Consider the following 14294-nt stretch of genomic DNA (forward strand, 5'->3'; position numbering starts at 1 on the left):
CCCTCTCCTCAGTTGCCAAAAACTTCAAACCTTAGCAAATCTGGGATGTTTGGTGGTGTTTTCTTTTGTGTTTGCGGGAGGAGTGACATGTAAATATCATGGTGCTTCAGCTTCCCCCCTCCCGATGGCCGCTGAAGCGTGTGCTCTCCTTAACGCCCTCCTCTCACCTGGTTCGAGCACGTCAGCATGCTGGTCATACTCCTGAACTGCGTCACCCTGGGCATGTTCCAGCCCTGTGAAGACGTGGAGTGCCAGTCGGAGCGGTGCACCATCCTGGAGGTAAGGATCCCATGCTGCCCCGCTTGGCTGGGATGTGCGGGTTGCAGGGGGGTGGCCGTCCTGGGAGCTGGGACCCCCATCTTGTTCCTTTCCCTGAGGATCCAGCCAGGAAAGCCCTTCCCATAGGAATGGTTTTTCCAATAAACCACAGTTCGGCATGCTAAGAGTGTCCTCTGAGGAGACCTCCTGCCATGGCCCTAGGTGAGACCCAAAGGCTGACTGATTTGGGCTTACCCCAGCAAGATCCTTTCTCTACACAACCAGTAAGGGTAGGGGGGCTCAAAACTGGGCATCCAGCTCCCACTGGAGGTGGTGAACAGTTTTTACTTACAGGATGACCAATGCCGCAGAGAACCTCTTGCTTGCAGTCAGTCGGTTCCACCCCAGCCAGCTCACTGCCAGCGTCTCTTGGATTTCTGCAGTCTCGTCTGTGCAGTATGACACCGGTGACTTTGCCATTTCATTCCTTTCTTCATGAACAAAAAAGCATGGGACAGGCCCGTGCCTGCTCTCCTTCGCAGCAGAGCCCACCAGCTGAAGTGCAGCATTGCCAAGTACCAGGATAACTGACCTTTGGGAAACGCATACGTGTACAAAGCTCACAGACCCTTATTGGCCACCCCAAGCTTAGTGGGGCGTCACGCTTGTCACTTCATCCCTTGCTGCGTCCTGGCAATCCCCTCGCCGCCATATGCCCGCAGGATTCGTTTTGGAAGCACATCCCGGCAGCATCTGGTGTGTGGGCTGCACCTTGGCGCTGGGCTTCCTGCAGCAACTCAATTCTCAGGCTTGGAACCAACTTCCCTTGTTTCTGATGCATTACATCAACCTAGGCAGGCACTACCGACATGTGGTAGTGTAACGGGCTTGGTGCGTTTGAATCCCGCACAAATCTGCTGCTTTACTTCCCTTTGAGCATTTCAGCCGTATGGGAAGGCCAGTGGGATCCTTCCAACCAGCCTTTCCTGCCTCTTTCAAAGATTGGTCCAGAACTGCCTGCATGCCAGGAATGGCAGAGTTTATCATCAAACCCTCTTTCAACCTTAAAAGAGGATCTTTGAAATACAGAGCCAAGTAAACCAGATTAATTGAGAAGCCATTAGAGGTTTGTTATGGAATGAGATCAGTTTTGGAGAAACTGTTGCCACCAAAGGCATGCAGCATAGGGATCGTCTCAGAGGGTCAGGCTCAGGGTTGGTGTGAAGCGGCATCCGGAGGTGGCTAGTCCATCTCCTTCACCAGAAAATGTCACACTGCAGGCAGCTGTGGGCTGAGCTGCCCCCAGAGAGCCCATCAGAAAGTGCCCGATCTCTCCTGAAAAGTTACCCTCCACGTGCCTGCTGTCCTTCTGCATGTATTCCCCCACGTGGGACTTTGCTTGGAGGATGCCCGTCCCTGTCACAATGTCCAGGCAGACAAAGGCAATCCTGCCTGGATGAGGAGGTGACATTCTTGAATGCTCCTTATTTGCTTCCTTTTTTTCATGATTTAATCAGGTCGCAATCACATGGCTTGCATGGTCTGTTCTCCCCAGAACAGACAGGCACATGTCTGTGAGGAACCCAGGCACTGAATTTAGTTTCTAATACCAGCTGAATAACTACAACTTATTGAGTATATTTGCAAAACCCAGCGTGTTATCCTGAAGGGTTTGCAGGCAGAAAAGTGCTGCAAGTAAAGCCATCGTTATCCCTCACCCTGTCACAGCTTGCAGGAGGGAATGGAAGCCAGACTATGAGGTAGAAAAGCCTGAACTTCTTTATGGAGGCGTTCGGATGCCAGTTATTAAATGAACTGAAATAATGGAACAAAACTTCTATGTAGTTTATCAAGGGAAAGGTTGGTTGATAAAGCCAACAGCCAGAGAAGCTGGTGCTCACACACAGCCGTGCAGAGGTACATGGATGCACGGTGGGAACTTGGCTTCCATGTGGATGCTCTGTTAATTTTACCATTAATCCACTCAGGCCTCAATATGGAAGTGCCAGAGACACAATACCAAACAGTATGGTCATTAAGAGAGTGGTTTGGACAGCAGCAGTCATGTCTGTAGATCGAGACGTTCCTGTACTTTATCAAGTCTGTCATTTAAAACAACAAAGCCTCTGCACGTGATTTAAAAGCAATCTGTATCTTCTGATGTTCAAGTTTACAGGCAACATGCAGAAGAGAATTTACAACAGAGTCCATTTCATGGTATCTTCAAGTATCTCCACATTTCATGCATGTACTTATAGTCTCCCGGGAAGGCTGGAGAAATCACAGCTGTCCAGGTCCCCACTACCCTACAGAAGTCATTCTTTAAGTAAAGGCTGAAGCATGTTCTATAGGGCAGCAATGGATTAGTTTACACACCTTTATTCTTTCTTCTGGTTTTCACAGTAATCTAAACCCCAAAATTTTGACCTTCATCAAGAGGCTCCTGCGCTGGGCACACAGGCTTGCCCACAGGATGCCCTGAGCCTCTGCACCACGAGGAACCGCTACAGTCATTCCTCACGTGCAGCAGAACCACCCTTATAGGTACTGCTTCAGCCTCTGCTTCATGTGCACATTCGCTCCTGGCTGTGGCTGGGTCTGTGGGTAGGAACCTGGTCCCTTTGGGAGTCCATGAAGGCATCAGAGGTGAAGCGCATCCCCCTGTGTTAGATAGGGCAAATTCTTTCTAGGAGGTATGAGCTGCCCAGTCTGGAAACACAGCTTCCACTGCAAGTTGCTGAGACCTCACGGACCCAACCACAAGCTGCTGTTGAACACACAGGTTTAAAAATAACCAGCCTGTCCAACAGTGATGTCCTTGTATCTTTGTCAGTAGATTAATAGAAGCTGCTAATGCTTCCCAGGCAGTGGAGTGACCCAGGAGCTGTGCTCAGGGGTTGCCACCACCCATCAGGTATTGCAGGTTTTATTTCTGAGTTCGGTAGGTGTCACTTTGGTAGCAGTTCTTTGCCGTGCAGCGTCTGCCAGGGTATACAGAGTGCCTCTGCTGTCCCTTTCCCTGATAAGAGAGCGCAGTAGAACTGACTGTAATAATCTTTTACTGGTCTCCAGGCATTTGACGACTTCATTTTCGCTTTCTTTGCGGTGGAGATGGTCATCAAGATGGTGGCTCTGGGGATCTTCGGGCAGAAGTGTTACCTTGGAGATACATGGAATCGCCTGGACTTCTTCATCGTGATGGCGGGGTCAGTAACAAAACCTCATAAATTTGCTCTTCACGGTGAAAGCAAGAAAACCCCAGTGACCCAAATCTGTAGGTTGTCCTGGCTGGTTTTCATAACGTCTTGTGAAAGCTGCCAGGCTCAAGCCAAGGCGAAGTCTCTTGAGTCTCATTTGGTTTCACCTCTGGCAACCACGCCGGATTATGGGGTGGGGTATGAATGTCAGGGCGAAAGCCATTGCGTTTGCAGTAGCAGTCCTTTTGCCAGTGTCATCTCTGTCAAATCAAGTGCACGCTGATCTAGTCCGTGCGATGGCCAGTATGTCCCAGTGCTCACGGTTAAGACTGCTGTCTCCAGAACGGGTGGAAAAAGCACAGAACAGCTCAGCCCTGCTCCTGCTACATGACATTAGAGTCACCATTAGAGTGAGGCAGAGAGGCAGAAATTGGCCAAACAAGGAGAATCTAGCCCAAAAATCTGGTTCAGGAGGTTCAAATCCCAGTGGAAGAAGCTGGCCAGAAGTTAACCCAAATTACAAGTGCGTGCAAATGCCTCCTGTAAACTTCTCTTGGTTTACAGTTTAATACTGTCTCCCACAGCTGCTTATTTGCGCAGGATGTGTTAATAAACAGATATAAGGAAGATCTGGGTGCTTTTGACACCAGTTCCCTCACACCCGTAGGGAATAACTGAGTGGACTAAAAGCTTGGCAAGTCTAAAACTTTTTTCTATGAATAAATGGATTTTAGAAACCCCAGGCTCTCTTACCTGCTTAGTATACCCTAGAAAGGGATAGACTGCTTTAATTACAGAGCTCTGCTTTATTTCTGAATTCCTGGGTTTATAATGACCAGCCTGGGGTTAATTAGAACATTCCTGTAATATGTTGGGGCAATTTTACCCTTACATTAGTGATGTACAATCTTCACTGCACTAATGGAGTTTTGTTTTGTTCCGTGTTATTTGTCTGGAATACAATTAGGAATGGCCTCACTGGTTTGAATAAAACATGAGCTCTCCTGCGCAGAGCTTCCTTTGAACCCGGGTGCAGTTACAGCCCAGGAAAGAACAGCAGGGACAACAAAAGAAGCAGTTAATTATTTTTGCTTTCCAAAGCTGCTGCAGCGTTTAAGCCAGAAGTAGTAGGGGAAGAGCATGGCTGTGGTTGTGGGGGGAACTCGGGATCGGAAAGCTGCCATCCATAACCCAAGTGCCGACAGTGTTTCCCCACGCTGAACCTGCAGGATGAGCTCTCCTGATGGGCGAGCAGAGGTTCCCCACATCATCAAAAAGATCATCCCAGCCAAGCGGGAGAATAAAATAGCTCATGCAGGCAGAAAAGCTGAGCCCTCTGCTCATACCTCATATGTTTGAGAAGAATGAAAACAGCAGAAGCACCAGGAGACCCCGCCGGGAAACCCTGCTGCCAGTCTGGCATTACTCAAGCTGACGATGAGAAGAGGAACGGCCCCTTCTGTGGCTGATCCTGGGCCATCTCCAGATGATTTTGGTATATTCGAGCCATACCTATGACATTATTTCCCATCTCTCAGACGAGAGGCTGGTCTGGGAGCTGGGCTGGCTGGTAACGCTGGTGGAGGGCAAGGAGAAGCTGTGCAGTGGGCTGGGGTTCTTCACCTCTCCCACCTCTCCCACCACCACCGTTGGATCCAGTGTCTGCTCCGAAAACTGGAGGTGGTTTTAGCAGGGAGCACGCTACTGGAATAACAAGAGTTGCTTTTTCCAGCAAGCGGTTGGATGTGATGAAGTTATTATGAGACTTTTTCTGATAAGAAGGGAAACAAGTGATAGGCAGTGCTGCCTGCTTTGTTTGTCCCATTCGGTCTCCTCAAATAGGCTGATTTGGCTTACTAGCAAGTATACCAAAGACAGTGGAGGGTAAGCAGGGAAACTACAAAATAAACATATATTCTGCCTCTAGCAACAGATTGTGTCTGAAGTTTGTTCCAGCACTGAAAGCCCTTTCATGTTTTGTTCGCCTGAGAAATGTACCCTGGAAAATTTCAGACCGAATGGAGCTTACAACCTTTCAGTCTGTCCAGCAGCCAAGCTGAAAGCATTTCCCAAGCATCAAAAATGTTGTCCACAAGAGCTGAAACCAGAGAGTTTTCTTGTGCATCCAGTCCCTGGAGACGTTGCAGGCTCATATGATATGCTTTGGACATCTTTAACTTGACAGCTGAAGGACTGGAAACCGTTCGATGTAGAAGACATCGCAAATGCTTGTGTCTCCTTTTTTCCACTATCCAGAGGCTGTAGAGAGTCACCTACCAAGTGCCAGTCCACCCAGACCTCCAGTCTCTGCATACCCAAAATTTCCAGCTCCAGCAGGTTTCTGTCGGGCATTTCCAGGGTATTCTTGGTTTACAAGTGTGATATGAGAACAGGACCCCAAGCCTGGCCTTGACAAAGACACCTTTGACTTTTTCATGACATTTTCAGATGTTTTCACTGCTTGTAGAAAGTCCGGTCTGGAATCCATCAAGTGGTTCAGGTTGGCTTCGGTGGGTGATGTAGGTCCCCCCGTGACTTACTTTCAAATCCTAAATGGAGTATCACGGAAGTCCAAAGAATCAGGGTCAGAAAGTCTGTTTCCTAGGCCAAATCCTGGATTATTCACCTTTTATCAGCCCCATTGAAACTCCCAAGGACCGAGTAAAAGTGAGGCCCCAGGAGTTGGCCCTTTAACACCCTAATAGCTGCATGTGCTCTATGGAGTACAAAACCAGCTCCCACTGGAGCATTTCGTACTCCTTTTACATGCTATTAGTAGTTCAAAAACTGTATCAGTTACGCTAAAATCCACTTACTCAGCCACCCGATAAATTGTGAGTGTGCTGTATTGGGACCACGCCAGCGAACAGATTCAGGCTTCAGCGCTATTCACTTCAGGGACTTTAAACAATGCTTTGTCTATTCCTGCAAGGTCTGTTTAGAGCAGACACCTGGTGCTGGCTCCAGGCCCCTCGATGCAGGTGTGAACGGGCATTTCCGATGGCTTTCCCACTGTGTGGTCCTTCGTGCGGCTCCAGGCTGCTTCCCACTGCTCTGCTCCAGCTGCTTAATGAACACACGTTAGATTTAAAACCTGTTTTCATGCCGTGCTGAGTTTTAAACCTATTCATCATGTTCGGCTCAGTTCCTACGTACAAGCTTTAAGGTGGTTTTGATTTATAAAGACTCGCTAACTACTTCAGGAAAAAAAAAGAATCTCTGGAAGGTTATCACTAAAACCAGCTCAAAATCACCAGGGTCTCTGCATGGCAAATTAAGGCTAAAGGGCCAAAGTCAGCTCAGTGCAATGCCAGTGATACCGCAGGGTTACACCAGACAGCTTCAGGCCAAAGACAACAGAGAAGCAAACATCAGAACATCTAGATATTCCCAATCAAGGCATCAAATACAAAGTGCAAGGCTCCGGCAGAGCAGAGCACGGACACACGGGCAATGATGCGCCTGAGCAAGGCTGGCCCAAAACCAAACCTCCCTCTGCTCTTGCCTGAAATCCATTCAGCTGTTGCTTCAGTCCATTCGGCTGTTGCTTCTTGATGGCACGTAATGATTTTGGTCCATCCTGGCTGCAGGATGCTTCGGTTGAAAATCTCTCTCTCTCCACTGAAGCTTCTGAAGCGCCTGGTTGCAGCAGTTCAGCTCGTATTTGCCTTCCTCCTTCCATATCTGTTTGTTTATTTAAAAAAAAAAAAAACAAAACAAAAGCTCTTTCTCTATGGGATCCAGCAGCTTACTCGCAGGGTTGCTTTTGATGCTGTTATGTTATTTGAACAGGCGTGGTGAGAGATTTGTGACATATTTACAAGTGCTTCCCTGTAGTCAAACTCATAAATTGTAATTACAGCCATGCTAACTAGCCATAACCCCATTAAAAAAACAACACTACACACATTTGCCACTCATTGCTATAAAAGAGCAAGAAAACTGACTTAACTTAACGTTCTTCCCAGCCTGGGAGAAAAATGTTTATGTGAAATGGAGACGGAGCATGAAAAAGAAAACGTTCCCTATTCTTAATAATAAAATGGAAACCGAACTACTTCAACGTCATTTGTCGGCTTGGTTATTCACATTTTTGCAATAAGGGGAGAGATAAGCTGGCGTGAAAATACGCTGGGGTGCTAGTAGGGGGTATAATATCAGAAACATCTTATTGACTTTGAGCTGCATGGAGTTGTGCAGTAATCTCCCCAGGAGGGCTGCGGATGTGCTGCCGGCTGGAGCACGAGAAGCTAATGGAAAGGGAGAGCAGCATGGCTGCGGGAGCTGAGCAGATAGTTGGGGGCTCCCTCTCTGTCCCAATTTCTGTGGCCCCAACTTTGCAGCTCCTCCTTGTGCCAAGTCCTGCTTTTTTTGGGTTACCTGTGCCTGCAGCCCGGGAGCACGTCCGCCTGCCGGCCCCTGCACCATCGCCGCTCGTGTGGCTATTTTCAGTCTCTTAGAGGCTGAAATACCCTTTATATCCCCCATCGATAGCATGATGCGCACTATGAGCTGCAAATACAGAGCGGGTGGTTTTGCAAGCCCGGGCTATGGCTCCCAGAGTGCGCAGGCAGCGACGGACAGCCCCAGCACGCTCATACCCAGAGACTGAGCATCCCACATCCTGACACCTTTCCTCTTTCCCCCGCAGCATGATGGAGTATTCTCTGGACGGACACAACGTGAGCTTGTCTGCGATCCGCACCGTCCGGGTCCTTCGGCCGCTACGAGCCATTAACAGGGTCCCAAGTAAGTGACACCCTCGTCCCCACCGCCGCCGCGCTGCCGGGCTGGCCGGCTGCAGCTCGGGCTCTGCCTGGCTCACCCTCCTGGGAAAACCCGGGGGTAAAGCCACCCCAGCTGGCTCTCTGCGCGCTGAGCCTTTGCAGTCGTAGTCTACTCTCCTGCCGCTGAGAGCAAGTTAATTTATTTTCATTTTTAATGGCAAGTTAGAGATCATTGATTATGCTTATCAGTGTTAGTAAAGGGCAAGGGAGTAGATTTTATACCTGGGGGGTCAAATTTTCATGGCCGTTTCCCAACATTTTTGTGAGCTCTCTGAGGCAAGTAACTCTGCTCCTGGTGCAAAGTGAATAACAAAGAAGTTCCTATAAAGAAAGGGGAAAGGTGAGTTCTAAGAAGGATCTTCTTGCCCTGGATGGGTTCATTTTCCCCTCTCAGCTATTTAAGGTCTTTCCATTTCTTTGTGTTCAGGATTAGAAACGCAGCAGCCTCCGTTGCTGGTAAAACAGCACAGAGGGTTTGCTGTCATGTAGAACAAAATAGGGTTCATCCACGACAGAAAGTTCAAGTGGCCCCTAAATCCATTTTCAAGTGGCTTCAGCTGCTTGTCTTCTAAATCCAATTTGAAAGACGAACCAACAAGCTGAAATAATTTCCTGCCAGCATCAGCTCTCTGCTGAGCAATCCTTTGCAAGGTACTAATTTCATAGCGCTTTCATCATCTTGTAACCAAAATCCACTCAATTCAAAATGCAACGGCATTGTATGGAAATCACAGAGGTTCCTTGCAAAAAAAGTACATTTCCTGTTCTTTTGAAAAGCACGTTGGAATGACACAGCCCCGCCGGTCCTCGCTGAACATCCTGCCTGGATTAATTGCCCATCATGTCGGCACCTCTAGGGACAGCAAAACAAACTCCCCCAGAAGGGTTTCGGTTCCAGTACCTCAGATGAACATGCAGGGGAACAGATGGATGTTTACGCGCAGGAGTCTTTGAAGTTTCTCTCTTTAGGATTTTTCTTTAAAAAAAAAAAAAAGCAGTAAATTCAACAGTGACATCATTAGAAGTTAAAAACAAGACAAAAAGAAACGAGAGGCTAAAAGGGACCAAGAAACCCTCCAGGGGTTTTTTTTCCTAATGAGGTTTTGTTACCAGGGTTTCGGAGCAGCCCGAAAGCACAACACAGCTTTCCTCCGGGATTTTGAGCACGGTGGCTCCGTGGCCTCGCTGGGACAGGGAGGAGCAGAGGGACGCTGGCACGTGCTCGGCTCGGAGCCCCGCCGAGGTTTCAGGCTGGGCGAGGATCAGGCTTGCTCTGAAGTTATTTAAATCCACGAAGGCCTTCGTAGCTCTCCCTTGAAATAGTGGGAGTCTCAAGCTGGGATTAAGCGGGGCTGAGAGCAGAAGCTGGGGGAATTTCAGGCTTTACGTGCCTATTAAACCGAGGCCCAGGGATCCAAGCGCCTCCAAGTCTAGGTGAAATTTTGATCTGGGTCCAGCCTGTGTTTTCCTTCCTTAGGAGTTTGATATTGGAGCTTTGAAGTAAGCCTGTTAGGCTGCCTTCTGCTACACTTGCCGCTTCGATTTTTTTTATTTTTTTCAAAAGACAGGCAATAGAAAATATTCAGTTTTTTGTTAATAGGATGTGAGATTAAATCCAAAGAGCTCAATCCATGTTTGGAGTTGAGTTGCCCGGCTTGACGAGCAGCTAGGCTGGTCTTACAATAATACCAGTGTCTTGAACAAGTGCCAGGGCAGGATTAGTATTCTTAGAAATATCTCAGTTCCTGGAGGGCAGATAATCACAGACTTTACTTATTTATGAGATACTAACTCCATCCACTTTTAACATCGGTACTTTTACTGTTTCAGACTGATATAATCCAGGGTCTGCGGAGAATGGGTAGCGACAACCCTCTATTTTGTTGTATTTTTGCAGTTTCCAGTAATAACAGAGTTACGTTTCTAGTCTTTCATCCATGGGGATGCTACAGCTTAGCCGGTGCATTACCTCGGACATCCACCGCATCCCAGCCAGCAGCACAGCAGCAGGTCCCACTCAGCCCCGTCCGTGCCGTCCCCAGCGCTGGAACAGTGACGCTCCCCCGGCCACCGCACCGCTGGCGGGAGAGGGGGTTTGGCTCAGTGGCAGTCGCAAAAGGACATCGAGCAGATACGAATTACGGCTGGGTCGGAAGAGACAAGCCTGGCGTTCAGTCGCAAGCAGAGGGGAAGCAGGGACCCATGAGAAAGAGCCTGGCGATTTAGCCCTGTGATGCCTGGGCACTTTCCTGGGTTCCAGCCAGTGCTATTAGCTCTTCACTTCCAGGCACAATGAATTCACCCGCAAGATTATTTCATTTTTATTTTATTTGTTAAGAAAAGAAAGGAGAACCTCGGCCAATAAAAACATCAGCTCTATTGGAAATTATTCCTTGAAAATGACTGGAAAAATGCAATTCCTGCGATTTATATGTTTGGCAGGGCCTGTAGTTAGGGGGTTTTTTTAGTAGTGGTCACTGTTTTTTCAAATCCATTTCACTGCTTTATTTTTATTTTTCTACTCTGTGGTTTAAACCAGGCATCACGTGGAATGGGAACGAAAAGAAATCCTGATCCTCATTTCAGCCTAACTGATGCTCGTGCTCTTTTCCCATGGCACACTTGACATTCTGCTGAGAGCCCAGAGCACCCTTAGCGGATAGCGAACAGATGGATTCAATCTCAAGAATGGTGCCACTAAACAACCCAAAATACCAAAAGTAGCTGAGCGGAAAAAAGTTGTCTGGCACAGGGAGATAAATTTTAACCATTTTTGGAAAAAAAAGAACAAGGATATTAGTTGGGGAGGGGATGGGAAGACGAAAAGCCCAGCATTGTCTTTCCAGGGAGAATTAAGTGAGTCTTTTCTGCTTTTCCAAAGATAGATTTGCAAGGGAAGTCTAAAGGGCAGTGTGATGTGCTCCTGGGGGCTTACAATGACAGCACGTGTTGGGATCAAGCGTTATGAAATCAACCCCACATTTGCCTCCAGCTCTGGGTTTCCCCCTGCACATGGAGCAGAGGCCGGTGCTGTCCCCGCGGCTGGCACCAGCGTTGCGGTTACAGAGAATGGCAGGGATGCTGGCCGGCATCCCGCACCGCCCGTAGCGTTCGCCAACGCAGCCTGGCTGCCAGCGCCATGTCCCTTCCCCGCGGGGTGGCATTGGCGCCGGGGCGGCACGGGGACAGGGTTGGGAGGGCAGCCGGCGGGGCTGGCACGGGGCTGGGCGCCAGGATCGCGGCTCCTCCGGAGAGGCATCCGCTGCCGGCGCCAGCAGCGGGGAGCCACGGCGGAGCCAAGACGCAGCTAGGCATGGAGACCTTGAAAGGCTCTTGCCCTGGGATGCAGAGGTTATTACTCACACCTCATTATTTATTAGCGCAGACTTCTTGGCCGGGGCAGTTCATCCACTCGTGCTGTGCTGACAAGGTAATGTCGGCTCCGGCCCTGCTTGGCTGGGTTGCATTTCCGCTGGCAGAGCGACATGAGGAGGCGGGTAAAGCGGCGTGACGGGGCTCTGGCTCCTGCTAGCGCTGCTTGCCATGTCCTGGGAGGTGCCAGGTTGCACAGGCGCTGCTCCCAACACCCATCCCTGGGGTCTGCAGATGCCAGGCTGTAGCCCAGCCTCGTCACCGAATTAGCAGGAGAGGCATCAGGCAGGACTTGGGAGCTGGCTGAGGGAAGAAGCCAAGGTGGAAATTGGTGGGGGAAGAGAGACTGCGTCAGTGTAAATGCCGCTCTTTTCAAATGGGATGACTAATGGAGAGCACCATCCTGCTAGGGGAGAGGGAGGGAGAAAAGGCTCCACACAGGCAGGCAGGAAAAGGTGTTTGCAGAGCAGCATGTTAGTGGGAGAAAAAGCCTCCAAAGATGACCCAGCAGCTGCATTGTTTTCCACTGTCATAAACCTGAGCCCCGCTGTCTGCTGAGCGCCGGGCTCCCAAGGCTCGGTTTCTGGTTTTATTCTTTTTTATAATTTAACATTTGCCTTTGTCTCTTCCTCTTTTCATTAGTTCTCTCATCAATTATCAGGTGTTGAAATGATGGCTGGTCCGTGTCTCAGAGGTTCATTTAACCTCTATTGAAGTGCTGAGCTTCAAGTCGTTATTCCCTTTTTATTCCTGTTTTATCCTTGAGTTTGAAGGTACCCTGGCATGTGAGACAGGGCAGCCCCCAGGTGCCAGCCCAGTCCCTGTCTCCTTGCCCAGTCTCCCCTGGGCAGCGACGCTGGGAGCATGCTGGACGGAGATGCAAGGATTAGCTAAGGCTCTGTAAGGTTGACTCATTCCTCAATCTTCTTATGTAGGATGGAAGATCTTGCACAGACATCAGCATTCCCCTGGCAGCAAAGGTGCAGGGGGAGCCCGGGCTCTGCACACAGGTTCATAGGGAACCTTGCGGAGAGCTGCGGGACCAGCTGGGAAGCTCTCCCGGGAACCTGCACAGGAGGAGGGGAAGGGAGCAGAGCTGAGGGCTGTGCTTAGAGGAAAAAAATATTTGCATACTGCTTTCTCCCCTCAAAAAAAGTTAAAATTTCTCCTGCCTCTCCTGCTTGGCAGTCCTGCAAGCTTCGGAGCATGAATGGCTCTCAGCTGCCGGTGGTGGCCAGCAAGGAGAGGAGTCCTCCGTGGAAGAGGAATTGTCCACGGAGGAGGCGCAGAGAGCAGCCACAGCTATCATCCTACACAAGGCTCTGTATTGTTTAGGGGAACAATTTGTGTGATTCACGAGAGATGTTCAATATGTTTATAAATATGTATTTTGACAATTTCTCTGGAGGCTGATGGTTTGTGGGGGCGTTTCTCCAGGAAAGACTGTCTTGCAGCATTGCCCATGTTTGTGTGTTGTTGAGTGCTGTGTTACTGAAAACATCTGAAAATCCCACTCTTAAGTCCACCCTTCAGAGATACGCTGTTTGTTCCCATGTGCTGCTAAGCCTTTTGCTCTCTTTACCTTCCTTTTCAGCCTTAAGGTTTAGGGGAAAACATAAACATCCCAATTCCTCTGCCCAGGATGCGCTGGCTGCGAGACCAAGCCTGAGAGCAGCTGGGATCGGTGTGGCATTTGCGCTCTCCCCATCAAAGGGTTCCTCTAACCTGTTTTCTCCTTCTCCCCACAGGTATGCGAATACTCGTCACCCTGCTGTTAGATACTCTGCCTATGTTAGGCAACGTCCTCCTCTTGTGCTTCTTTGTCTTCTTCATCTTTGGGATCGTCGGTGTGCAGCTCTGGGCAGGGCTGCTGAGAAACAGGTGTTTCCTAGACAGGAATTTTGCAATGTAAGTACAGCAAAAAAATCTCCACCTTTCCTTCCTTTCTCCCCCTCCCCTGCCGGAGAAACCCCGGCAGTCAGCAGGGTTAGCGTCCGGCCAGGGTGCCGCCAGGGCCGGATCCAGCAGCACGGGGATGAGAGCGCGACGTGGCCATGGCACACAGCTGCAATGGCAGCTCTTAACAGGGCTGTCATCTTGATTCACAAGGTTGTTGGCTCCAGGACTCCCAAGTCTGGCTAGTTCTTTTTTTATGAAAAACCCCCACTTGTCAGCAAGTTACTGAGGGTTTGGAGTGGCTTTCTCACGTTTTTCCTCTGCACCTGAAGGACAAGGATGTTAGTGGGTTGGATTATCTCTGTCCAAGGAAGCTGAGATCCCTGACTCCGGGAATTTGAGGATTTAGAACAAACAAAAGCATTAGAGCTCTCCTAAAATTGTCAGTTCCCAAAACTGTACAGCTCTGGGAGGTCAGCTAGCACACCACACCACCTGGCAGTGAGTGATGAGACATTCCGCACCCTGGTACAGACAGCACCAGGGAGATGCTGCTGAAACACACAAATAAATCTTTGTAGGTGTATTAAGATAAGAAGCTTGATGTGAAAGGTATTAAAGATGTTTGTACACCACTCTCGCTCTGGCACAGGCGTCAGGGATGGGCAGCACATTTGATCACCTGCTCTTTTTGATGCAAACTTTAGTTTTGGTTCTTCCAAGCTAGGCAGTTGCATGGACCAGCATCCCTGCCAGGTGCTGAGGGTGCTAATAGGCCTTAATT

At 49.3% G+C, this 14294-nt stretch overlaps 1 protein-coding gene across 1 annotated transcript in view; it reads left to right on the plus strand.

Annotated features, from left to right (window-relative positions):
* Positions 1–14294, plus strand: part of CACNA1H (calcium voltage-gated channel subunit alpha1 H) — a 258550-nt gene that overhangs the window by 131087 nt on the left and 113169 nt on the right. The window contains exons 2-5 of the mRNA XM_059826531.1: positions 168–279; positions 3331–3464; positions 8107–8204; positions 13363–13522. Of these exons, the coding sequence (XP_059682514.1) occupies positions 168–279; positions 3331–3464; positions 8107–8204; positions 13363–13522 (504 nt within the window). The remainder of the gene's footprint in view (positions 1–167; positions 280–3330; positions 3465–8106; positions 8205–13362; positions 13523–14294) is intronic.

Source organism: Gavia stellata, chromosome 18 (assembly GCF_030936135.1).
Source record: "Gavia stellata isolate bGavSte3 chromosome 18, bGavSte3.hap2, whole genome shotgun sequence".
NCBI lineage: Eukaryota > Metazoa > Chordata > Aves > Gaviiformes > Gaviidae > Gavia > Gavia stellata.